This window comes from Nematolebias whitei, chromosome 1 (assembly GCF_014905685.2).
Source record: "Nematolebias whitei isolate Nwh7 chromosome 1, NemWhi1, whole genome shotgun sequence".
NCBI classification, from domain to species: domain Eukaryota; kingdom Metazoa; phylum Chordata; class Actinopteri; order Cyprinodontiformes; family Rivulidae; genus Nematolebias; species Nematolebias whitei.
In genome coordinates this window covers 47791755-47818053 of record NC_056498.1, presented here as the reverse complement: position 1 = coordinate 47818053, position 26299 = coordinate 47791755, and the positions used below count along the sequence as shown (strand labels likewise).

At 41.3% G+C, this 26299-nt stretch overlaps 1 protein-coding gene across 2 annotated transcripts; it reads left to right on the top strand.

Moving 5' to 3' along the window:
- The first annotated feature begins 939 nt into the window (after positions 1–939).
- Positions 940–25233, top strand: LOC119411134 (kinesin light chain 1). Of its 2 annotated transcripts, XM_037678065.1 has the most exons (16): positions 940–1286; positions 1461–1691; positions 3029–3110; positions 3341–3569; positions 3655–3742; positions 5005–5106; positions 6306–6479; positions 8184–8283; positions 9178–9230; positions 9462–9529; positions 9639–9747; positions 9864–9872; positions 10109–10261; positions 22989–23113; positions 24831–24888; positions 24971–25233. In XM_037678065.1, exons 1-16 carry the CDS (start codon positions 1038–1040, stop codon positions 25043–25045), a joined length of 1905 nt encoding a protein of 634 aa, XP_037533993.1. In that variant the 5' UTR covers positions 940–1037; the 3' UTR covers positions 25046–25233. The 2 variants fall into 2 exon arrangements, with proteins under 2 accessions (XP_037533993.1, XP_037534002.1); XM_037678074.1 differs by lacking the exon at positions 9864–9872.
- Positions 25234–26299: the final 1066 nt, after the last annotated feature.

The window sequence follows — 26299 nt, the reverse complement described above, 5'->3', positions numbered from 1 at the left end:
CTAATGTTGATAGTGAGCGTTTTAGCTGCTATTCTATAGGTTTGTGCTTTAGCAATTGTTTCTGCTACTTTTATGTTTAGTTGCTGTTGTTTGCTAACCTTAGCTTCTAGCTACTGTTTTGACTTTATAACTTTCAGCTGAAGTTTTCAGCTAGTTTTTGGCTACTGTATTGCCAAATTTAGGCTTTAACTAAGTTCCAGTTAGCTAATTTTACCTTTTACCTACTATTTTGCTTATTCAGTTTTTAGTAACTGTAGTGCTAATATTAGATTTTAGCTACTGCTTTGCTATTTTAACTTTTAGCTAATGTGTTGCTGGTTTTGGTGTAATCAACTGCTTAATTAGCTTTAGCTTTTGGCTAAGGGTTTTGTTAATTTAATTTTAGTTACTATTGTGTATGCTTTCAGCTACTGTTTTGCCACTTTTAGTTTTTAGCAATTGTTTTAACAATCTTTGCTTTTAGCTGTTGTTTTGTTAAAACTTTCAAGAACCGCTTTGCTAGTTTTAGTTTTGATACATTTTTCTGCTGTTTTTCCAAAATATATTTTTATTTTTGTTGCTATTCTTAGCTTTTAGCTACTGTTTTTCTATTTTTGTTACTGTTGTGCTAATTTAACTTAGTGTTTCGCTAGTGTAAACTTTTACTTACTGTTTTTTTAGATTTTAGCTTTTAGCTAAGGTTTTACCAATTTTATTTTTTGTTGCATCTTTTACAGTTAAGCTTCAGCCTCTTCAACTAATTTCAGCAGCAACTCAGAATGTTTTTTTCACAGAAACTGCACATTTTTACAGCCAGACTTTTGCTTTTTAGTCTTTACCAGAGTGCTTAAAGATTATTCCTGTATTTTCTGAGAGTTCTATTTAATCCTTCCAGTAGCTTGTGAGATGTTTTGCTAATACGAAAGAGAACCCTACACACACGTGGAAAACATTATTGTCCTTTCATCTCCAACGATGGTCAATAAAAGTCCACAATTTATTGTTTTATCCACATCTTGTTTCAACTCTTCTCCAGGTTTCCTTGAGCTCCAGAGAACATGTCGACCATGGTGTACCCACGAGAAGAGAAGCTCGAGAAGCTCTCCCAGGAGGAGATCATCTCCAACACAAAGCTGGTGATCCAGGGTCTGGAGGCTCTGAAGAACGAGCACAACTCGATCCTCCACAGCCTGCTGGAGACCATCAAGTGCCTAAAGAAGGATGAAGAGGCCAACCTGGTCCACGAGAAGTCCAATCTGCTCCGCAAGTCAGTGGAGATGATTGAACTGGGCCTGGGAGAAGCGCAGGTATAAAACCGTGTCAGAAAAGAGAGCGTGTTTTCTACGTTTCTGCTTCCTCCTTCTATACTGAGCTTGTGTGGTGATTCACCCAGAAATGGACCAAATGTGGTCCTCTGCCTCGTCGCTCTTATTTACTCTCCTCCTAAATGTGATCTCTCCTCGACGCCGTCTCCGTCCCAGGTGATGATGGCCCTGTCCAACCACTTGAACGCCGTGGAGTCCGAGAAGCAGAAGCTGCGCGCGCAGGTGAGGAGGCTCTGCCAGGAGAACCAGTGGCTGCGCGACGAGCTGGCCAACACCCAGCAGAAGCTGCAGAAGAGTGAGCAGAACGTGGCCCAGCTGGAGGAGGAGAAGAAGCACCTGGAGTTCATGAACCAGCTCAAAAAGTACGACGAAGACGTCTCGCCCACTGTAAGTAGAACTTTACCGTCTGTTGAATGATTGCTACATTATTTCTCTGGGATTCGGGAGATTTATTTTTTGTGGTCTTTTGTTATTACTTGGGGTTCAAACATTACAATCAAAAGAGCTGCAACAAGCTACTAGGCTAGCAAGCTTTTAGGCAAACAGGCATTTGGCTTACCTGCTTACAAGCTACCGGGCTAACAAGCGATTGAGCTAACATGCTACAGGGCTGAGAGGCTAACAAGGTATTAAGCTAACAGGCTAACAAGTTATTAGGATAGCATGCTAACAAGCTACTAGCCTAACAGGCTACAAGGCCAGCAAGCTAACACTCAAACTAGCAGGTTTACAAGCTACTTGGTTTACAGGTGATCAAGTTACTAGGCTAACAGCCTAACAAGCTATTAAGCTAACTGGTTAACAAGTTACTAGGATAATGGCTTCACAAACTACTAGGCTAGTGGATTAACAAGCTATTAAGCTAACTGGTTAACAAGCTACAAGTCTAACCACCTGACAAGCTACCGGGCTAAACAGCTTAAACTACCCTTTTCTATTGTTATTTTAAATAGAACATTATGTCTTTCTATGTTTTTTTTAATTAATTTATTAAAGTTTACAAAGACCTGGTGTAGAGTGACCAAAGAGCCACATGTGGCCCCTGAGCCACAGGTTGCATCTTGTAGCTACATTTAAAAAAATGTCAAAATGCAAAGTGTTTTAAACGATAACTAAACCTAAAGTTACCTTAAAATGTTGTGGCTGAACCTCAGGTCTGTTGCATATTATGCTAAACTAAGAAGTTTGCTGTTGTTTGTTGATAATACATAAAAAATGCAGTTTTCTAAGAATGAGCTGCTCCAGTGGGACCTTTATTGACGGTGTAGCAGGAATGAGTCACTCACTGCGTTTTCTTATCATATTCTTGGTGACAAAACAAGAGTTTAATGATTCACATCAGCTGCCTCTATCAGCAGGAACCTGCTAAAAGTCTTTTTGGGATAAAATTAACTCTTTTCACCAGTCGTAGCTTTTAGCTCGATTTAAATTGGTTCTGGCCGCCTAATTTATAAATTTGTCTGTGTGGTTTGAAACATAGTTAATTTTCGAGTACATCACTTTACAGGTTTTTTTTTTTTTTTTTTAGATATCCTGTTATTGTTTTGTGATTTTACCAAGATGATAAATTAAATGTCTGACGGTCTCTAGCTCTAAAACAGAATATGTTGGAATTTTCCATTTCTACACATCTTCTGTCGTTTGTTTTTGATTTCACACAAACTGCCTTCCATCGTTTGTGTTTGCTGACCTGTCTGACAAGCCGGTTTATTTTGTTCCCTCAGCAGGAGGAGAAAGACAAAGAGACACCAAAGGACAACTTGGACGACCTCTTCCCCAACGATGAAGAGGAGCAGGGTCAAGGAAGTAAGTACAGCTGTGTAAAGAGACAATGTAGAGGACTAACCTGGTCTTTAAGGGTGTGATACGAGGATTATTTAGATACAATTAAACAATATTGCATTAATTTAACAAAAAATAAATAAACATAACTAATCATTTTAGTTCATGACTTTTTTTTTTCCAGAGTTTTTCAGATGTACTCGGTACTATAATTAAATCGGAGTTGTTTTTTTGTTTGTTTTTGTCTTTCACAGTGCAGCACCAACACAACAGTGCGGCTGTAGCTGCAGCCCAGCAGGGCGGCTACGAGATTCCAGCTCGCCTGAGAACCCTGCACAACCTCGTGATCCAGTACGCCTCGCAGGGCAGGTACGAGGTGGCGGTGCCCCTCTGCAAGCAGGCTCTGGAGGACCTGGAGAAGACCTCTGGACACGACCATCCTGACGTTGCCACCATGCTCAACATTTTAGCCTTAGTCTATAGGTCAGAAAAAAACTTCCAGGTTTTTATCATTTTTTTCTTTGATTGTTTGATAAATTAGTGGTTTTCTTCTCGTCTGTGAATGCAGGGATCAAAACAAATACAAAGAGGCAGCTCATCTGCTCAACGATGCGCTCTCCATCCGTGAGAAAACCCTGGGCAAAGACCATCCAGCCGTAAGACTCCACAGTTCAATAAATAGTTTGTTCAAAACAACTGCTCGGCGAAGGAGCAGTCGGCACAGTGTTATGTTTACCGCCCTGCCTGCGCGGTCATTCTCAGGTGTTCCTGTTGAAGTAAGGTTTGCTCTGAGAATCAGTACGGACCGGGTCCAAACATTCTTCCATAACATGAAGATACAGACATGCTGGGCTCTTACAGCACATCTGAATATTTCAAGTACTTCTCTGGGTGTTTCAGTTTGTGTGTTTCTCTTTTCTACAAAGAGTCTTACCTGTGTAAGGTAACAGGCAGGTAACACTCAGCTCTCAGGAGATGCAGTCCATCTCTTTCAGAGTCCTTTGAACAGCGAACAGGGGTCAAAATTCAAGTGGACAGCTTTGGTTTGCATTTGTATTCACACTGTTTTTCCAATTTTTTTCTAAACATTTCAATTTGTTTTTACTATTTTTGCAATCTGTGTTTGTAACCTACCAGAACATTTTAGCCCATTCAGAAGATGATTATAATTCGTTATTCTTGTCTCTTTTATCATTTTTAAATGTTTTAAATATTTACAAATCCTCCTCCTCCTCCATAAAAAACCATCACAGTTTCTAAATTTCCTTCAGCAACATTGTTCTCTTGTCTTCTTATTCCAATTTTTGTTTGTAGCTACTGTACCGCTTCTTTTAGCTTTCAGTGCCTTCGGTCACCTTTCTGCTACTTTTGCTTTGTTTAGCTACTCCTGTGGTACTTTTAGCTACTCACTGGCTACTCTTAGCATGCCTTTTGCTACTTATAGATTTTACCAACTTGTTCTAGCCTTTTGCTATTTTTAGCTTTTAGCTAGCATTTAGTTGCTTTTAGCTTGCCTTTTTCAACTAAAAGCTGAAAGTAGCAAAACTTTTCATTACTTTTAACTATTACCAACTCTTGTTGTGTTTTAACAAGTGTTTAGCTTTTAGCTATCCTTTTGCAAATGTTAACCAAGTCCTTTGTTGATTTTAGCAAATGGCTAAATCATATGGCTAATTTGGCTTTTAGATGTCATCGGCTATTTTTACCTTTAAGCTAGCCGTTTACCTTTTTAGCTTTAAGCTAGCTTTTTGCTGCATTTATCTTTAAGTTCACTTTTGCCTTTTAATTAGCATTTTGTTCCTTTTTGCTAGACTTCTGCAACTCAGTTCAGCTTCTTGAGAGAATTCCAGCAGAGTCATTTAAGGCTCAGCGTCCACGCCTTCATCTCTGTGGTTCAGTTTTCTGTTTCTGTCTCCAGGTCGCTGCAACGTTGAACAACTTGGCTGTGCTGTACGGAAAGAGAGGGAAGTACAAAGAAGCCGAGCCTCTGTGTAAGAGGGCTCTGGAGATCAGAGAAAAGGTGGGCTGGATCCCAGCATCGGCAGACCAGTGAACTTTCATCGTACTGTTCTAAAGCTGTTACCTTTTGATAATATTTCCAATAACATCACCTCAAGCCGTCAGCTGCTGGAAACAGGCAATTAGAGGTTTTAATTGAGAGCACAGCTCAAAATAGACTGTAACCGCTGGAGAGAGGTGAGGTTGGAGATGCAATGTGTAAAATCACTGAACTCTGTAGAGTTTGTTTTAGAGTCTTTTACAGGCGCATCTAAAAAAATAAGAATATCACAGAAAGTTTTTTTTTTTTTTTTTTCTTCTTCTAATTAATTTCTGAAAGTAAAACAAATACATAGAATCGTTACATGTAGAGTGAAATATTTCAGGCCTTTATTTCTGTAGTTTGGATGAGTTTGGCTTACAGATAATAAAATAAAACTCGGTGTCTCAGAGAACGAGAATATTCCACAGTCAGCTTTTGGTACCTTTGTCAGTGTGGGCCGGAGACAAGTCCTGCTGGAAAATGAACTCGGCGTCTCCGTAAAGCTCGATGGAAACATGACGTCTCTAAAATGTCCTGCTGAGATGACTGTGCTCTTCAGAACACCCAGTGGAGCAGCACCAGCAGAGGACGTGGACCCATACCATCCCTGACTGTGGAAACTTCACTCTGGACTTCAACAACGTGGATTCTGGACCTCTCCACTCGTCCTCCAGACTCTGGGACCTTGATTTATAAATGACATGAAATTTTACTTTAATCTGAAAAGTGGACATCGAACCTCTGGGTCCAGTTCTTTGTCTCCTCTGCAGGTAAGACACTTCTGACTGTCTCTGGTTCAGGAGTGGCTGGACTTGAGGAACGAGACATTTGTAGCTCATGTCCTGGAGTCAATCAGCTGATCTGGGTGTGACACCACGAGTTTTACCATATTCAACCTCTTTACAATATTCTAATTTTTGAGTTTGGGTTTTTAATTATTTCTAAACCAGTCATCAAAATGACAAGAAATAAAGGCTTGAAATATTTCACTCTGTAATAAATCTGTGTAACGAGTTTCACTTTCTGAAACTGTCAAAAACTGAACTTTTTCACAATAACTGTTTTCGATGTATCTGAATTAGATCTCCTCGGGATGTAGAGCCATCAAAAAGGCCGATTAGTCTGAAAGACGAGGAGACGTGTTAATTCAAGACGTTTTGTTCTTGGATTGTCGTCAGGTTCTCGGGAAGGACCACCCAGATGTGGCCAAACAGCTGAACAACCTGGCTCTCCTGTGCCAGAATCAGGGCAAATACGAGGAGGTGGAATATTATTACTGCCGTGCCCTGGAGATCTACGAGTGCAGGCTGGGCCCGGATGATCCCAACGTGGCCAAAACCAAGAACAACCTGGTGAGACGTTTGAAACAACCAAACCCATTTTCATATGGTGTGTTTTTCCTCCTCCTGTCAAACCTCTTAGCTCTGTGACGCTGACGCCAGGAAACGATCTCTGTGGAGCTGTGGGCGCAACGACATGAACCCAAACTGCCGATTTTTAATAGAAACATTACTTCAAGCTGAGTCTCTGCAAAAAAAAAAATCTGTCTGTTAATGAGATCCTTGACTTGAAACAGTCGGTTTTCTTTGTGTTTGTAAAAGCAAAGGTTCTGTAAGTGTTCGCTCGTATCTCCTTTCAACTCAACTTTATTTATGAAGTCCTTTAAAACTCCTCAATGGAACAAGCTCTGTACAGTAAAATGCAATAAAAACGGATGCACAATTAATTAAACTAGAAATAAAGATAATAAGGAAAAATAACGACACCATAAAAATCAACACTTCAAATGTAGCGACAGCTAAAGAATAAAAATGAGTTTTAAACGAGGATTTAAAAGCGGCTGAGGATGCATGTCTAATGTTTAATGGCAGTTTGTTCCACAATTTTTGCACCACCACCCCAAAAGCGCGGTCCCCTCTGAGCTTATGACCAGCTTTTGGTCTAGTCAGGAGCAGCTGATCAGCGGACCAGAGAGAGCATGTAACGATTGCCGCTACACCCAGATATAAAGACCAATGAGACCAAGACTCAGAATGAATTTACACTGTTTATTTGCAAGTTATAAATAATGCAATAAGCCAGGGAGGAGACTGGATCCCTGAAGAGCAGAGAGGTGATTAGGAATCCTGTAGTCGAAGGTGATGATGTTGTTGCTGATTTTCCTTACGATGGAGGTCGGGGTCAGACGTTGGGAGGGCTGACTCAAAAGGTTTCAGGCAAAGGAGATGTACGTCTGGACGATAAAAGGCGTTGGGCAAGTGGTAGGAAGGTGTGGTGGCATCTGGTGAGGCCCAGAGGAGCTTGAGGTCCACAGAGGAGGGAAACAGGAGGACATCAAGGGTAACTCACTGGAGGCACGGAGAGAGATGCAAATCATTAATACTTGGTTTTAGACGCGAGTAAAAGGCTAGAACAAGACTACCGTTGGCAGTGCTCCAGCGCTGGCTGAATGTCTTCTGCAGCCTTTTGTGCTCCTCACGCTCATTAAGTCTGAACCACAGGTGCAGCTGATTAGAGTCCGGCTGTGGGTGCAGGAGCTGTTGGAGCAGAACTCCCACAGGGCAAGCACGCAAGAGTGTAATGGCTCAGAAAGATAAGGAGGGACAAGACCATTTAAAGATTTATAACAAATACAATATTTTTAAATGGACTTCCAGTTAAAAGACATTTTGCACCATCTGTAAACGGGTGATTGTGGGCGCACTAACTTCAACGTGCAGAGTGTTGCAACGGTCCATCCGAGTCGTAACAGATCACTGTTTCACTGGGAAAGAGCAGACCTCATCTTGACAAACCGCCTCAAATGAAAGAAACTAGATTTTACAACCGACTGTCAAATTTCAGATTGCCGTCAGTTTTGACGCCTAAATTGGCGACGGTTGGTTTGATGTACTGGGCGAGGGAATCGAGATGCAAAGAGGCAGAAGCTGTAGCATTACTATGAACCATCACTTTGGTTTTTTCCTCATTAAAATGTAACAAATGTCAATATCACTATAAATTAATGGCTGTGAGTCGGGTTCTAAAATGCACTTTCTGCTCCGTTTCTTCTTCAGGCGTCCTGTTTCCTGAAACAGGGGAAATACAAGGAGGCCGAGATCCTCTACAAAGAGATTCTGACCCGCGCTCACGAGAAGGAGTTTGGATCTGTGGATGGTAAGGCCTCGTAAAGGGCGCTGAAGCTCACGGTCAATGTTTACGAAGTTGTTCCGGTGGAGAGGCAGATGTTAGACGCCGAGCACATACAGTGAAAGAAAAACTTGGATCAGATTTCTTTGTTTTCCCATGTGCTGCTCGTCTCACACCAGCGAGCTGAGTCGGTGATGGACAGAGGGGTAGAAGGTGGGCCATGTTCAAAGCAGGGTGCCGGTCTTCACCACTCAGAGGACTATATTGCAGAAACGCTAAGAAAAAATGAAGTTTGCTCTCTTTCGCCTTCAGACCTGCCTTTTGTTTGCTTTCAGCTGGAAGCTAAAATGACTTCTTGGAAAAAATGCGAAGCAGCAGGTTGTGCTCGTCTCGTTTCTTTTTCTGAGAAGCTCATTTTTTTATTTAATAATGCTCGGATTTGTCATTAAAGCAGTGAGTTGAAGGTGATGCGTTCTGAACAGTTTACATCTAAATCATACGGATTGTCTCAAACGATGACGTCAGAGTCATCAAGATTACCTGAGAATTAGTTTTTATTTAAAACAAGATAACTGTGTTGTTGCTTTTTTTGGTTCATGTTGTATCACTTGCACCACTTCTTCGGGCTATTCAAGTCTTCCTTCTCATTTCATGCTTTAATTTACTTACGAAAGATGCTGCAAAATGTTGATGCAAATTGTCAATCTAATAAAAAAACATTTTTTTACTTTTAAAACCGTGTTGAAAGTGTTTATGAGTTTGGCTCATTTGACATTTTAACTGTTTGCCAAAACGGGCAAAGCTTCAGTTGACGGTGACGTTTCCAGATGAATGAAGGAGCTGCAGGTTTAAGAAGGTGGTTCGAGTTTTCTGGTCGTGTTCTCGTGTCATATGTGGATCGTCTCTCGTGTTTGTCTGCAGCTGAGAACAAGCCCATCTGGATGCACGCAGAGGAAAGAGAGGAGATGAGCAAGGTGAGAAGCGCCGCTCGACAAAAGCAACGCAAACCCTTTTATTTAATCCTCTAAACGTTTAAACAGTAAAATATGAACTCGCCTCGTACTGTTTAATAAAAACACGCTAAATAAGCTCCAGAGGAAAGACGATTGTTTTGTGTAAACACTAAAAAAAGCCACCGATCCTGTCGAGACCACAACTTCCCTTCATGTGTATTTTTCTTCCTCTGCCGTGTGATTTACTTCCAGGGCAAACACAGAGACAACACCCCGTATGGAGAGTACGGCGGCTGGTACAAGGCCTGCAAAGTCAACAGGTGAGACGACTGACATTAGCATGCTGGAGACTCAGTCGTGTACTTTGTTTTCAACCTGTACTGTGTCAGTATTTGCTGTGAATACATTTATGAGTCCTAGTGTCTCCAGCCCTACAGTGAACACCACCTTGAGGAACCTGGGCGCCCTGTACCGCCGGCAGGGCAAGCTAGAGGCTGCAGAGACCCTGGAGGAGTGCGCTGTGAGGTCTCGCAAGCAGGTCAGTGGCGTAACAAAACTCTTTTGTCAGTTTCTGTAAACTGAATTGTCCCCCGCATTAGAAAATGAAGTCTCGTGTTATTTCTTTCCCTTTTCCCCACAATGCTTTGGATCCAGAGCAACACAGTAAGTGGTTTGTCTCTGCTAGTTCCCGTAGAGCTCCTGCCTCTCCTCGCCCTAACATCACTCCCATCTCACTGCCATTTAAAACATTTGCTAGCTGTGCATAAAGAGGGGCAGGAAACTTGAAATCACTTTTAATTCCTCCATAAAATCTGGTACTCTCCCCTCCCCCACGTCCTCTAGCCGACGTTTGTGTCCGCGCACGTTCTCATTGTGGTTTTCACCTGTATGCATCACAGGGCATCGATCCAATCCACCAAACACGCGTGGTGGAGCTCCTGAAAGATACGGAGGGAGACAGGCGGAGGAGCAGAGACAGCCTGACCAGCGTTAAGTATGAGAGCGGCTCTGAGACCGGCGAGGAAGTGAGTATGGGCGTGGAGTGGAACGGGGTGAGTACAAATCCACTGCTGTAGAATCAACACGGCCTCTCTGGAAAAAAACAACTGGTGATAGCGACGTCTGGGCAGTGAGGGCTGGTACGGTTCATTATGCTTCATTATATTTAAAATCTTAACTGAGCATTGATTCGGAAGCAAAGAGCTGACTCTCGATTCAGGTTGCAGCTCTCAAAAAGAGACTGAAAGCTGATTTGGACCAGTGGTTCCCAAACCGTTCGACTTACAATCAGCACAGTACGCCACCTGTTGGGGATTAAAGTTTGTAAATGAAACAAGAGCATAATGGCCAAAAAGTATGCTCTCTGCATTAATTTTGTAATTTAGGCTCCATTTACACAAGAACTTGTTTTAGATAGATGCGTTTCATAAAATTTTAAACTAAAATACCTATATCCCACCACCACATATCAAAATACGCAGAAAATTCCTAGTTTGGCTAAAAACTCTCCCCAAGCAATACAGTGATTGTGCAATCCTAATGCACACTTCACCAACCAGATGTAGCAATAAATATTAGGAGTTAATGTGATCTGAAGGGTCATGACGCTAATTTGAGGTTGTAGGCGGAGTTAAAGATGATGATGATGATAACTAGAAAGTTCAATGAGAACCTTTGGCAGGGACTGACTGCCACGTTGTGGCCATTTTAAAATGTTGATATGACGGTACTGTGTGTTGGAGTTCGCTCTCGGCTACCATCACACCAATTTTCAGCTCAACGTGGCAGCACATCAATGTGTTATAGCCATTTTTTTTTCTTTTAAGCTATGGTAGCCATCTTGGATTTTTGATTTGGATCCAGTAAGTGACGGGGAACGTTCTCAGCTACAACCTCACCAAATTTAAACTCTGTGCATGTAAAAGGCGGCCATCTTGATTCTTAAATTTAAATTTTTTAAATTCAGTAGTTATGGAGCATTGCTCTCGGCTACCACCACACCAAATATCAGCTCAGTATCTTTTGTAATAGCTAAGTTATCGTTCTTTTTTTTTTTTGCTTTTAGCTCAGGTGGTCATTACATTGGGAATTTATAAGAACTCACTCTCAGCTACGACCAAACCAAACTTCAGCTCAACATCTCAAAGAATGGCTCAGTTACAGCCAATTTTGAGTTTTCTAAGGTAGCTGTGGCAGCCATCTTGAACCAAAATGGCTCCAAAAGTTAATCAGTGTTTCGTTGAGACTTTTCCCCTTCAGGTCATGTGACCTCACTGGCGTTTAGAGGCTGTGAAGAGTTCTGTCAGTGTTTTTCAATGAGAAAAATGGCGTCTTTGTTTGCAAATTACGTCGCCGTGGTAACTCAGACTGCCAATAAAAGTAACGGCACACATCACGGTGCCGAGCCGGTCGTTTTGAAGTAACACCTTGCGGTTCGTGCCGCATTAAAGTTGATAGAAAAGCAAGACCCTCTTCAGGTGGCTACAGAGTCTTCACTTAATTTCTGGAGAATATCTCAAACCTCCCCACTTCAAGTTTAATGATCCACGCCGGGTCCTGATCCCAGCTGTTTATTAACGTACGATCCACAAAACAACTGCTACAGAAACTCATGACCCAAAGTGTTTTGGACTTAAGTTTTCAGGCTAATTTAACAACAGCATAATGATACCGTTACCTATATCAGCAACTTGGATATTAATAATTATAATCTAATTGTTCTTTCATTTAGTTGTGAAACGCCCTGAGACTTTGAAGCCGAATCAAATCGATGCTTTTTATCTCATGGAGCAGAAACAGTAAAACTATGTTATTTACATTTTAATTTAATTTAATCTCAAGACCCCAACGTTGATGCTTCATGTAACCACAGCTTGGGAACCACTGCTTCAGTTATCAGAAGCCTCATGATGTCGTCTCAGCTGGAGTTGTGTATGAAGTCATCACAACTGGGATCAAATTAGAAGATTTCCAAACTCCTTTTAAAGATCACCTGTGTCCGTACCAGCCCACCGACTCCCAACAGCGGCGCCGTGCTTTCACACTAAAGTTAACCTGGAACTGCAGAACCTGTTCAGCTGATTGAGTGTCCTGGCCTGCTCACCTTTTTGTTTTCGGCTTCACAGTTTGCTTTGAGCCACGTGCACACGTTTCTGTTTACCGCTTGAAACTAAACGTCTTGTTTAAAACAAGCGGTTGTTTTTGCTGCAAGCGAAAAACCGTCACGAAAAGGCGCACGCTCGGGTCTCTGGCACCATGGCAACCTGTTAAATATTTACACGCTGAGGAGTAATGCCCAACTGATTAAAACGTTTCATGTTTTCATGATCAGACATTTGATATTCTGCTCATTCCTCCGTGTTCGAGCTGAAATCACCAAACTGAAGCGTTGCATTTTAATAAGCAACACCTGACTGGGTGTGGCGGCTTTAAAAATAAAAAGCCCTCTGGGTAATGTTGAGAGAAGCAGGTGTTGTCAGAGATGCCTCACCAGAGCCTGCGCCCCCCCCACACACACACACAACTGAACCGGTCCACACATGCATGAGCCAGCCTAGCACTAACGTGGCCAACAAACACTCGTTAACCTGCTCTGCTGCTCTCTCTTCAGTAGAAAGCTTGCAGGCTGACGTGTGAATGTAAAGGCTTCTGTTTAACAGCTTCAAGCTCGCCGCAGCAAATGTAACCGCACGCTCCTCATCACAGCGTACACCCGTCTTTAAGAGATGTGATGGCGTTTCCTTATCCCAGGGGTTCTCTGAGCTTTACGTCCTTCATTGAAGGAAGGGCAAATGATCGGGCTCGGCTCAACAAAACGTAATGAATCGAGTTTAACTTTTGAGAGAGAAACATATAAAATGAAAAACTCTAGATTTACTCAACGCTTTTAGAAATACAGTAGTCCCTCGCTACTTCTTGGTTCGTTTATCACGGACTCGCTCAATCGTGGTTTTTCAAAATAAGATTGGACATGACACACAATTGGCTGATTGCACGCAGGGCGTGAAATTTTTATTTTAAATGAATTATTTTATTTAGCACCTGCTGCACCTTTGTGCAGCCCATACTGCAGGATAAGCTTCCTCCTGCAGCTGATCAGCTGTTCTCCGTGCAGAGCAGAGAAGTGGGCGTGGCCAAGCGCGCTTGCAGATGGCCGAGTGCAGCGGAGGCAGGGAGCTGAAATCATGACGTGTGCTCTTTTAGAGTTTAGAAACATTGATTAGAATATTGTAAGCGTGTGGTTTAAAACGCCTTTATTTATATATCTATATAAATAATAAAATAAACTACTAATTACTACTTGTACTACTATTCCTACTTTGCGGTTTTTCACTTGTCGCAGGTCTTCAGGGTACGGATCCCCCGCGATAAACGAGGGACTACTGTACTTACAGTTTGACTATATGTTGCTATTTAGAGTGTTTTTACTTATTTTTCCCAAAATAAATAGCTGAACATTGGAAGAAGAATAAAACGGAACGCCTCACCAGCCTCTGACTATTAAAAAAAAATAGATTCATACTCACAAAAATGTTTTTAATCTCCTTTAATTCACTGTAAAGCTTTTTGCCTACATGGATGCATTTTCATTCATTCAACCTTTATTTATCCAGATAAATCACATTGAGCCTCGAAGACTCATTTACAAGCGAGACCTGTTTCTCGGTTCAAGAACCGGGAAAGTCTTTTGTTTTTCGACTACAAGGTTTTAACAGATTCCATCCATCCATTAATTTTCAAAGTGGTAAATGTAATTCATGGCGTACACTTAATAAAAGTCTGATTCAGAGCTAAAGCTTCGACACTCGACGCTACAGTTTGTCCTCTGCTCTCAGAAAATCTCTGACCCGGGCCAAACAAAGAGTTTTCTGCAGAAAGAAAAAAGACGCATTCCGCTGCCGTTCTAACGTCTGATGACGTCGTTCATGCTCTGCTCAGGAGCTCAGTTAGTTTTTGTTAAAGATGTGAAGAAACTGTGTCATGACTGTCTAACATCACATTTGTGGTTGTGTTCAGGTTAATTATCTACACGTTTCTGTCTTTGTGAACTGCATGATGTGATTCAACAGAACAGTCAGATTTAATTTGCCGCCTGTCGAGCTTCATCTTTCGCCTTTTCCCCTCCTTTGTTCATCACTAACCTGTTTCTTTTCTTGCTGTTGCCACGACAACAATCAGCCTGTCGATCAGATTTGCTCTCCTCAGTCAGTGGATTGTGCTCTCCCCTTCTTAAACCCTTTACACAGTAATGATGGACGAGTTGATCCAAATCAGAATGAACAGGATTCATCAAATTTAGATGGATTGAGATTATTGGTATTACAGTGATTAAAAAATGGATTTAATTTTGTTTCAGGTAATTTCTCACTGGGCTGCAGTCGTTTTAAACTAGTTTGTGACTCAAAATTTCAAGAAAGTGGGCACGTATTTTAGTGTTTTTGACTAGTGAGTGTGTTGCACCGCGTAAAAACAAAAAAAAGCTACTTAATTTAGTTTTTACAGCTCGTTAAACAGTTGTCCAGGCTGCGCTACATCTTGTAGGTGATTTGCCACGGACTTGTTTCCCCGCTCTGTGGGGTGATCGTCAATGCAAAGTGGTCACCACTTTCCTTTCGTCCGTTGTGGTTCTTAATCGCCCTGTAATCGAACTTCAAAACTCTTTAGCTTATCTCGTCACTGCCTATAAGTGCGGGTGTATTTGTGCTGCGCCATCATCTCTGGTATCTCACTGTAAATGCGCTCGTTTCTTGTGGCGCTGTCCGTCAACACGGTGATGAAGTGGCGGTTCAGATGTAGTTTGCGGTTTTGCTGGGCGAGTCATCCAGTGACGTGGAGCCGCTGTCCTGCTTACGTCAGAATTACCTCAGACAAGGTGGTCTCATAAACCGAGCTAAGTGGGGGTGGGTACCGGCAGTGGGCACCGATAAGAGTTGAGACGTAGGACAAGCACCAAAAACGCTTTTAGATTGGGTTCCAGATGCCCGTGACAAAATCAAGAAGGGTTCTAGATGAGTTTAGGACATCTGCAGTGACCTGCAGCTGTTTTTAGGGAAAGTTAGTCACGATTTTTTATTATTATTGTAACGTGTTCCAAATTCAAACGAAGACCGCGAGCGTCAAACAAGCACCTCCACGAACGTTTCGAGGCATTTTGGAGGTTCCCTTGAAAACGTTGTTGTCCAACTAGTCAACAGCCCGTGCACGCCTGAGCGTCGGTGTGAAGGTTACGAGCGTTGCTATTTTAGAGTTTGTGACTGCAGGTGTCTCGTGTCTGCAGTCAGGAGGAACTCCAAAGAGCTGAGTCACTGAGGCTGCAGCCCACCGCATCGCTAAGGCCGCTTTCACTTTCTATTGAGAAATCCACCTGCAGGTTCCTTTACACATTTCACAAATGTGTAGCCATCCTGATTTAGTAAGTCCGGTGTAGGATAAGTGTGTAGTGGAACAGCGCTCAGATTTGTCAGAACAATGTGGTCTGGTACAGGAAGCCCAACTGAGAGCTCTTATCTTACATTGTGTGCCCTTTTTTGTCCTTTTTTGTCTCTTTTCTTCTTTTATCAGGCCTAAACCGTCAAGATTATTCCTCCATCCTTCTCTCCTTCCCCCGACACAATAACAAAGGGATGTGTGTTGTTCTTCCCTTCTGGCCTCCTTTGTCTCAACAAATCAACAGCAGCTCCTGCTTCGTTCACGGTGTCCTTCCTGTGGCAGAGGCTCAGAAAGCTCCCTGTCCCTCCTGGTTGTCGTCTGTTCCTCGTTCAACTGGGGACGTTTGGTCTTCTCATCTCTTCTTTCTCTCTGTCCTTTCCTGTCACTAACACATCTTTCCTTCAGCTCTTTCTCTCACTTCACATCAAAAAGAAGTCATTGTGTGTTTTATCTATCCCTGTGAGGAAGTCACTTGTTTTTTTGTTTTTTTTTTTCCTCTTTGCAATACCTGTTTGGACCTTCTCATATGGCATAATAGGTTTATTATAACTAGAGAAGCTGAAATTGTATTGGAAGAAGAGAAGGCCTTGTCCACATGAAAATTTAGTTTTTCTAAAAACAGACCTTTTCATTTATCATTTCTAAAAAATAACCTTGTAAACGCAGCATTAGAAAAGTTTTCATCCACATGGAAACACAGAAAATAACCCAAAACTCTTTAGTAAATATGCCAGGTGTGAATGTGGTATACACCAACAGCAGATAGAACAGAGAGTGTGTTCATAAAGCTTACACACTTGACGTGACACTTTGTAACCATGAAAAGAAGAAGAGGACTCCCTCGGGTTATAGGTTAGATTAGAGGTGGGGCTATGACATCACCGTTTTCAAAAAGTTGTGTTTTGTCAGTCTACACAAAAACGCAGACCCGTTTTCTAAAAACACTGTTATAACACTGTTTCCATGTGGATGCATGACTAAAACGATTTTTTTTTTTTAACTGTTCTTGTGTGGATGGCTCAAAAACAAGAAACAGCAGCTTCAGCTTTACACATAACTTCAGTTCATAATTCAATAAACATTAAGGAGAAAAAAGGCTCCAAGCCCCCTTCATACTGAATTTTGACCGTATTATGACGTAAAAATCACTCAGAAGGACGTCTTTGAGCAGTTTTGCAGAAGACTTCTGGGGCGTATTAAGAAGGCGGGGTGCTCTGGTTTTCATCACAGTCAGGCCTGCTGGATGAAGATGAAAGAAGCGTGGACATATTTGAACTTTTGCACAGAAAGCTCCTTTGCCTGTGTCCTCTCATGCTGCTGAAGGAGTTTCCTCCTTAACAGACAGGCTGAAACTGACTGAGGTCCAGAGACGTCTCATTTATATACAGTAGTCCCTTTCTTATCACTGGGGTTGCGTTCCAGACACGCCCACGATAGCTGAAAATCTGTGAAGTAGGGACGTGATATTTATTTTATTATTCATATATATTTTAAGGCTTTATAAACCCTTCCCACACTATTGCAATGTTCTTAATGTTCCAAACTCTCTAAATGCTCTAAAAGCGCACAGCGAGAGAGAGAGCAGACAGACTGATGCTACGGTCACTGAGCCGATCAGCGCCTGGGGGCGGACTGGCCATTGGTAGCACCTGGACAGTTTCCTGGTGGCCTGGCCCGCGAAAATATGAGTCTGTGAAAGTCGAACCACGAAGTATCGACCGACTACTGTATATAAAAATAGGCAGATCATGTCAAAATCATGGAAACAACTAGGAGCACATGGGATACACCGTGTCAAAGGTATCATGCTCGTGTGGTGTGCTGCATTTTGACATGATTCAAGCGAGCTGCGCCAGGACGGCGCACGCTTTGTGGTGCGATGGTGGGCGAGCATGGTAGCATCGTTGTGAGGATGTGTCGCTGGTTAGAGTGGCAGATCAGATGGAGAAGAGTCAAGTCACATTTATTTATATAGCACATTTAAAACAGTAACTGTTATCGAAGTGCTTACCTAAAAAGATCACAGCATCAAATATTAATAACAACACATTGAATAAAAGCATAAACACATTAAATATAATGAGAAACAACGAAATACCAAATGAGATCACACTGTGTTAAATGCCAGTGAGTACAGATGTGTCAGTGAGTACAGATGTGTTTTGAGGAGAGATTTAAAAATAGAGACTGAGATGGCCTGTCGAATGTTGATGGGCAGATTGTTCCAGAGTTTAGAAGAGAGTCAAAGTGTGTTCCCAAAATCTTCCACAGTCAAATAAGTTGAGAGTATCGATGTCATCATCTAGTGTGAAGGGGGTTTAAAGAATTGCAATTTAATATTTTCTAAATTTGCTTTATTTCACACCAAGCTGATGGTTTGACCCAAACACAGCCGAAAGGTGACCTGGAGTTTAGTTGCCAACTGAGTGTCTGTATTTAGCCACCTGCTATCTTTGCTTTAAGTTGTATTTTTCCTGCTTTTCCGTTTCTTTAAAAAAAAAAAAAAAACTAATTCCTACAATCAAGTGCTGGAAAAGCAGTTAAGATACAAGCGGTACAGTAAATATCAAGAACGTTCTGCCTTGGCGGTGAGAAAAGAGAAGGGAACGTTGCCAATTTTTATTATTTTGATTTAGATGTTTTCATTAATTTTGTATTAATATTGTTTACATTTTTTAAGAAGCTTTTCATTTGTCCGTGGCTGAATATAAATACAGTAATGTGTTGTGAAAGTCCAATCGAGATGAATCAGACAGCAAAGTTGTCGAACCACATAAAGATGCTGTTGCCACGGCAACAAGCCGCAGTGTCCTTGGTTTAATTGTGTTCATAACGGTAACTGTGATGGCTGTCGTAAAGCCAGCATGACTTCAGAAACAAAATGGAGCATTAAGCACAAACATCAGACACCTGAGATGTTGCTCAGTTACATGTGATGGATTTTAAATTTATGGCCATAAATACCCAGAAATGCCTCGATCTGCTGGGGGAGTAAAAGCTAGCATTGGAGTTAGCAACGTGGAGTTATTTTTATTTTTATTTTCTGTGTTTGTGTATGTTCCAGTGCCCTCTCTCACTATGGATACAAAGTGTAATGAAGTGTGTTGCCTTTTTTTTTTTTTTTTTTTTACACGGTTATTGTAAACATTGTCACTTGGGTGGATCGTAATTGTTTTGTGTGTTTTTTGGACACCAACAGTAAGCGTGTCCCATCACAGTCTGTGTTATTTACAAGATTTAACAAACTGAACGAGCTTAACGTCTCACCGTACAACCTCGATTCCGAAAACGATGAAAATGTAAAAATCTGAACGCAAAGATTTCAAACATCACAAAAGCCGTATTTCACTCGCAGTGGAACATACTAAACGTATCAAAGGTTAAAATAGCCATTTTAAATTTGACAGGACACAAGGAGCTGTTGGTCCTGAGGGCTTTCAGAGGGAACATGTCAATTACAGTATCTTTACCAAATGATGTAATATTTGGAATTTCAAACGACTTATTTGTCAAAGAGCTGGAGTCAGATACTCGACTTCCTCTCTTGGCTGCAGGTTCGTCAGCAGCAGTTTGATCCGTCACATTTAGATTTTCTTTGGTCCCTCTTAACGTCAAAATCAAAGATAACCAAGAACGTCATTCCTTTCTCTGCTTCTGTGTCGGCCAGTTGCTAGAGAGCATTTGTTAAAAGTTATCTCTGCTTTTTTTTTTTAACAAAATGAGAAGCAGTAAAGACATTCACCGATTGGCGGACCAGTTCTAATACAGTAGTCCCTCACTTATGGTGGGGGTTACGTTCCAGACACCCAGCGATAGATGAAAATCCCAGAAGTAGTGGGAGAACTTGCAAAATCGCAGAGTGTTCAAATACTTATTTTCCTCACTGGTCACTTCCATCAATCAGCCAATCGTGTGTCGTGTACAATCTTATGTGGAAAACCCGCGAACGAGCCGAGTCCGCAAAAGTCGACCCGCGAAGTATCCAGGGACTGCTGTACAGTTTGACATGTTCTGGGGATGATGAGCTATTCGAAGTCGTCTGTTTTCATTGAGGGACATTTTTCTGAAATTGTTCCACTAATTTTACACAGTTGTTCACAGACTGGTGAACCTCTGCCCATCTTCACGTCTTTTAGGTTCAGCCTTTTTAAAACGCTCTTTTTATTCCCAGTCCTTTTACTGACTTTATGCCAATTAAACTCTTTTTTTATTCTAAATGCTCTTCCAGCTGGTTCCTATTCGCAACATGTTTACAGCCTTTGCCCCTTTTCCAATTTTTTTTAAGACGTGTTGCTGCCCCAAAATTCAAAATGTAACTTATTTCCCCCATAAATTATCCAGTTTTTTCGATTAAATATAGGAAATGTTTGCTATGTTGCATTGGATGGACTGCATTGATTTGCAATCTTTGCGTTCTGTTTTTACACCATGTTTCTGGAGCTGGGGTTGTTGAGTGTATTTCTAGATCTCTCGAGTGCATTCGCTGTACGGCTTTTTGGTGTGCTACATGCCTTGATTGTTCATTCCTTTCATTCAGTTTAATGCAACTCTGAACAAACAAAAATATAAATATAGTGTTCACACAATTATGACAATTGTTGTGTTAGTGGAATGCTTACTTATTTATTGAGCTGTTTATTCTTGACATATATATATATATAAATAAATATAGTGTGACTTCTGTTTAAGTGGAAGATCATGAACGGTAAAGTCTTTAAGCACTAACTTAGTAAGTAGGATTGCATTATATATAAATATACCATTCTGCATTGTGAAGATTGTTGCATCAACATCTGTTGGTATTCTCCAATAAAGTTTTTTTTTTGTTGTTGTTTGTGAAAGTTGTGCCTTTTTTTTCTGCGCTGAATGGAGACATGAATGGAAAACGGATGGAAAGACGTTCTTTGATGCCTTGTGTTTGGCTCCGGGATCACCAAGTCCTGAAATTTACCCACAGTTCTCCCTGCTGTCAGTCACTCTGTGTTACAGCGAAGTCCATCACCATCCCACCTCTTGGTAGAGATACAACGAGAAGTTCAGTTAGACTCTGAGTAGAGCCGCTGCTCTTCCACATCCAGAGGAGCCAGTTGAGGTGGTTCAGACATCTGGTGAGGATGGATGCTGGCTGTCAGAGGTGTTCTGGACATGTCCAACTAGGAGGAGACCTTGGGGAAGACCCAGGAGAGACCATGTCTCTGCTGGTCTGGGAACACCTTGGAGTCCTCCCAGAAGAGCTAGAAGAGGTGGCTGTGGAGAGGGAGGGAGGGAGGGAGGGAGGGAGGGAGGGCATGAACAAATGGATGGATGGAACGAACAAATGGATGGATGGAACGAACAAACGGATGGATGGATGGATGGAACGAACAAACGGATGGATGGATGGATGGATGGATGGATGGATGGATGGATGGATGGAATGAACAAACTGATGGATGGATGGAACGAACAAACGGATGGATGGATGGAACGAACGAACGAACAAACGGATGGATGGATGGATGGATGGATGGATGGATGGATGGAATGAACAAACTGATGGATGGATGGATTAAATGAACAGTTGGATGGATGGATGAAATGAATGATGGATGGATGGAACAAAGGAAGGATGGATGTAACGAACGAAGGATGGATGGATGAAATGAACAAATGGATGGATGGATAGATGGATGGATGGAACAAAGGAAGGATGGATGGATGTAACGAACGAAGGATGGATGGATGTAACGAAGGATGGATGGATGGATGGAACGAACGAAGGATGGATGGATGTAACGAATGAACGATGGATGGATGGATGTAGGGATGGAACGAAGGAAGGATGGATGGGTGAATAGATCAAAGGATGGATAGATGGAACAAAGAAAGGATGGATGTAACGAACGAAGGATGCATGAATGTAGGGATGGAACGAAGGCTGGATGGATGGGTGGATGGACAGAATGAAGGCTGGGTTGGTGAATAGATCAAAGGATGGATGGAACAAAGGAAGAATGGATGTTGGATGGAAGGAAGGATGGACTGATGGATGGATGGAACGAACAAACACAGGAACACAGTAATAAAAACATGTTTCTACAGTAACACTTCTCATCACACCAGCAGGGGTAAAGAAGATATTTTTATTACTACGGTGGCTGGTACAGGACAAGGGAGAAGAGAAAAAAAACAAACCTACGGTGGCTGGTTTGTACAAAAATAGTTTTCTGTTTATTAATGGATGGATGGATAAATTACTGATGTTTTGAACTGATTTGGGGATTTCAAAGATCTAACTGATCATTTACTTTCTATTTTTTTATTTTATAGGTTCATGACTTGTAATGCTAATTATACTTCAAGGTGAGGTCGATACTTGAAGGGGTTTTTTTGGTTCAGTGAACCAAAACTCACCGATTCTACGTCCACAAAATGGAAAAAAAAATTATAATAAAAAACCTCATCATTCTTATTAGCGAACATGAAAAGCTGTTTGTCATCAAGTCAAACATCCAGTGGAACTCGAGGATGTTCATCTAAAGTGTTGAACTTAAGATGGCCGCCACAGCTCAACAACCAGACACAAATGTGGCAACAATCCAGTGAATTTCACAGATGTTGAGCTAAAATTTGTGGTGGTAGTAGCTGAGAGTCATCCTAAACACACAAAGCGCTCACGGATCTCATGAGATCTTGTGATACGAGGTGAGATCACGTGACCAAACAACTCCAAAGACGTGAAGTTAGAGAAGACTGTATGGGATGAAATGTGGCGGGTGATATGCAACCTTCAAGTAATGCTAGGTCAGGGCTATTCAACTGGTGGCCCACGGGCCACTTCCGGACCGCGGGCGACTTTAGTCCGGCCCACCAATGAGTTGTTGTTTTTTTTGCGGGGGGGTCTGTTTTGGGGTTTGGGTTCTGTTTATTGCATTTATGATTCAATGCAATAAAACAATAAAAAGAACAGATCATTGTAAAACTCCAGATTATTTAAATAGTGACTAACTGCTGGATGTCCGGCCCCCTGGCTTTCAGAAACCGTAAATGTTTTTAATATTTTACATTCTCCCTGTTTGAAGTGATTAAACTGTTGGTGTGGAGCCAAAATGGCCCCCAGAACAACTTTTACAGCGTTGGTGTCAGAATTTCTGTTAATACACGTGAATTTTTCTGTTTTTAAATGAGGTTTGTTACTTCTCTGGCTCGACATACATGTTGATCTCTTTATCTGTTGTTTCTGGATTTCAAGATCTTTCTGTTTAACTGGACCGAGCCTTGGGATGGAAACGGGAAACGCTGATCTGCAGAAAAGTCATTTGTGTTTTCGGTGGTGGGTGAGCCAAAGCTGATGAGCGTGTGTGTTCACAGGACGGCAGTGGAGCCCTGCAGCGCAGCGGTTCTCTGGGAAAACTCAGAGATGTTTTACGTCGCAGCAGCGAGCTGCTGGTGAAGAAACTTCAGGGCAATGGACCTCCAGAACCCCGCAGCACAAAGTAAAAACACTCGAACCAAAACAGCCGAAACAATTCTTTATTTGCGAAACACATGTAAATTTTGACGTGAAAGTGGTTTCCTTGAATTCACTTCACATTTCCCCCAAAAATCAAATTTACATTCGGATAAATTATCTGTGAAAGTTGAGGTCTGTGCCGTATGACTGCTGAAAACAGCTGAAGCAGCTAAAACTGGGGTTTTAAAGGGAGCAAAATGCTAGCTAAAAGCAGAAAGCTTGCTTAAACTTTAAAAATGCTAAATAGATGATAAACATAACAAAAGGCTAACAGCTTAAACGATGAAACGCTAGTTTAAAGTTTTAAAAGGCTAGCTAGAGGCTAAAATCTTCAAAAGGCTATGCTGCTTGGTCATCCAGGGTGTGACAATAAAAACAAATAAATTATTGGACTTTTAGTCTGTAGATGTCTAGTTGTTTGGCTTTTTGAAGAAAAAGGGATCTAAAAGGTAGCTAGAATTAAAAGTAGCTAACATAACAATATATAATAAATAATAAAATAAATAAACTGAATTGAATGATAAAATACTACAGTAAGGTGGAGAAGGTTTAACTATGAAAGTAGAAAAACCCTAGCTAAAGGTTTCAAAGGAATAGCTAAATGCTAATGTAGCAAGTGAGTCACTAAAAGTCTCAAAAGGCTGGGTAAAAGCTTAAAGCAGCAAAAGACTAGGTAAATGTAGCAAAAGGCAATCAAAGATTAAAAAATAGTTTGTAGCTAAAATTTTCTAAAGGCTAGCTCAATGCTAAAGAAAAGGTCAACAAAAAAATATTAGAAGACCAGCTTGAAGCTAAAAGCAGCAAAAGGCAAGATAATATCAAAAATAAAAATAGCTAGCGGGTTGCTAAAATTTTCTAAAGGGTAGCTAAATGCTAATAAAAGGTCAACAAAAAATATAAGACCAACTTGAAGCTAAAAGTGGCAAAAGGATAGCTAAGAGCTAAAAGTATCAAAAAGCTCTCTATAAAATATAAGTAGCAACATGTGAGCTATAAGTATTAAAAGACTAGCTAAAAGCTAATGTAGCAACAGGGTCAGTAAAAGTCTTTTAAAAGTTTTGTTCTAAGACAAAAGTTCCAAAAGTCGAGCTAAACGCTAAAATAGAATACCGTATTTTTGGCCCTATAAGTCATGCCCTGCGACTTATACGCTGAATCGACTTATTTATTGATTTTCCCCCCATATTTATAAACCAATTTTTGTTTGAGATATGACGGTTTTCATTCATTCTGACTGAAAATATTGAACATTACCATTTTCAGCCACTAGATGGTGCTCGAGTAGTAAGGCATGCCGTTGTGTCACGTAATAGGTAAAAGTGGCTATTAATGACGCAGTCGGCTTGCCATAGTCTGCCTGGAGCAACTGAATCAGCTTCATTTCGCTGCACCGCCCCGGCAAAATGCAGCTGATTTGACCGTCAAAGTGCATTTATTAAGTAAAAGTTAAACTGAGACACACCTTTACTATAATTTCGAACAAACAAATAATTGTTTTTAAATGTTAATCTTGTTAAATTCTTGCTAAAGTCCTCCCGTGCACACTCCCGCGGCCGCCATTTGGCAACCAATCGATTTTTGGCACACCGGCCCATATAAAAAAAAATCATCAAGAACGATGTGAACGCTGACTCAGAACCTTCAGCTGCTTTTTGTTTCGGATCAGAACTCTGACCCGTTTCCTGGTTTTCTTCCTCCAGCATGAAGAGAGCCGCCTCCTTGAATTACCTGAACAAAACGAGCGATGACTCATTCCAGGTAAAACCCTTCATTAAAATAAATCAATTTCAGTACCATTCATTCTGTATAATTTATATTTTGTGTTGTTTTCCTCCGTCAGGCTCGAGGACGCGGTAACTTCGGGGTGAGCCGGGGCCTGAGCTCCAGCACTGTGGACCTTTATACAGGAAACTGAGCCGCAGCAGCTGAGCCTCCAAGATGGCCGCTGACACGCCCACACAGCGTCAGCACCTCCGTACTCCACAGAACTAACAGCATCGGATCCAAACACACGTCCTCCCTGAGTCAAAGACTTTTGCACAAAAAGGACCAGCTATAGGCTCCTCTGTTTTTAGAAGCCACGGCTTCATTTTCTGATTTTCGGCCGCCTCTCTGCACTTTGAACTCACCTGTTGCCATAAAGTCACCTGCGCTGGTACATTTTCTCCTCTTTGTGCTCTGATTTCTCATGTTTATGACTCCTAAATGTGCCATTTTATTGTCTGTGAAAATAAAGGCTTTGTAGACTTTTATATCTTGAAAAAACAAAAATCAGATAAGGTGCCATGTTGAGTGGAGAACTTGTTTTGCCTGTTGAGATTTTGGCATTAACGTATAAAAAACTTGGTTAAAGCTTTGGGAAACAGGGTGAAATGTTTATCCAGCTGACATATTTTAAAGTCCTGTGACTTTTAGACATTTATTTTTGTAACTTGCCTGTAAAAAGCTGCTACTTGGACCTGTGCGGCTTTCGTTTGGAAACCGGTTTGTGTTTTTCTCCCCCGCTCGGTTTAAGTTTCACTGCAGTGGAAAAAAACAAACACTCGAGGCTTTTTGAACTTCGAAGCATAAAAATAGATTTTATTCTTGTATCGTAATAAAATACGAGGGCTGGGTTGTTTAAATGAACACAACCTGGTTGCCATGCGGGATTTAAGCTCGGGTGTCGTCGGACTTTAGATTTTTGCACGACTCAGGTGATCGGTTGAAATTTTTACTCTTAAAGAACTGGAATGTTGTGTGATAATGTACGGTAGTTATTTTTTTAAATTCTCCCTCGTTTTGAATGAGCTTTCCTTTCATTTTTGGTAGCGAATGTAAACTTGTGGGATTGTAGGTACTCAAATCATAGACTTGATCAGGACGCTATAGAACTGAGTGTTGTAGAGATTTTTGTGCTTCTATTTAGACTTTATTTTCTATAAAACGAGTAAAGAGTACAGTCTGATGGCACCTTCATGTAGATTCTTGAATAAAAGATCATTTGTACACGTGATTGTCTTTTTTTAATGCAGTAAATGTAAAATCAGAATGTACCATTATACTTTTAGAAACTTTAGGAAGCACGAGTAAACCTGCAGTGTAAATTCTTAGTTTTACTTTTAGAAACTCTAGGAAGCACAAGTAAACCTGCAGTGTTTAAGTTCATAGCTTTACTTGAAGAAACTCT

What these genes read in the sequence shown, in the direction of transcription:
- LOC119411134 (XM_037678065.1), top strand. Translation starts at nt 1,038, where the DNA reads ATGTCGACCATGGTGTACCCACGAGAAGAGAAGCTCGAGAAGCTCTCC. An exon ending in AGAGGAGCAGGGTCAAGGAA is followed by an intron (nt 3,111 to 3,340) that starts GTAAGTACAGCT and finishes TGTCTTTCACAG; the next exon opens with TGCAGCACCAACACAACAGT. An exon ending in ATTTTAGCCTTAGTCTATAG is followed by an intron (nt 3,570 to 3,654) that starts GTCAGAAAAAAA and finishes CTGTGAATGCAG; the next exon opens with GGATCAAAACAAATACAAAG.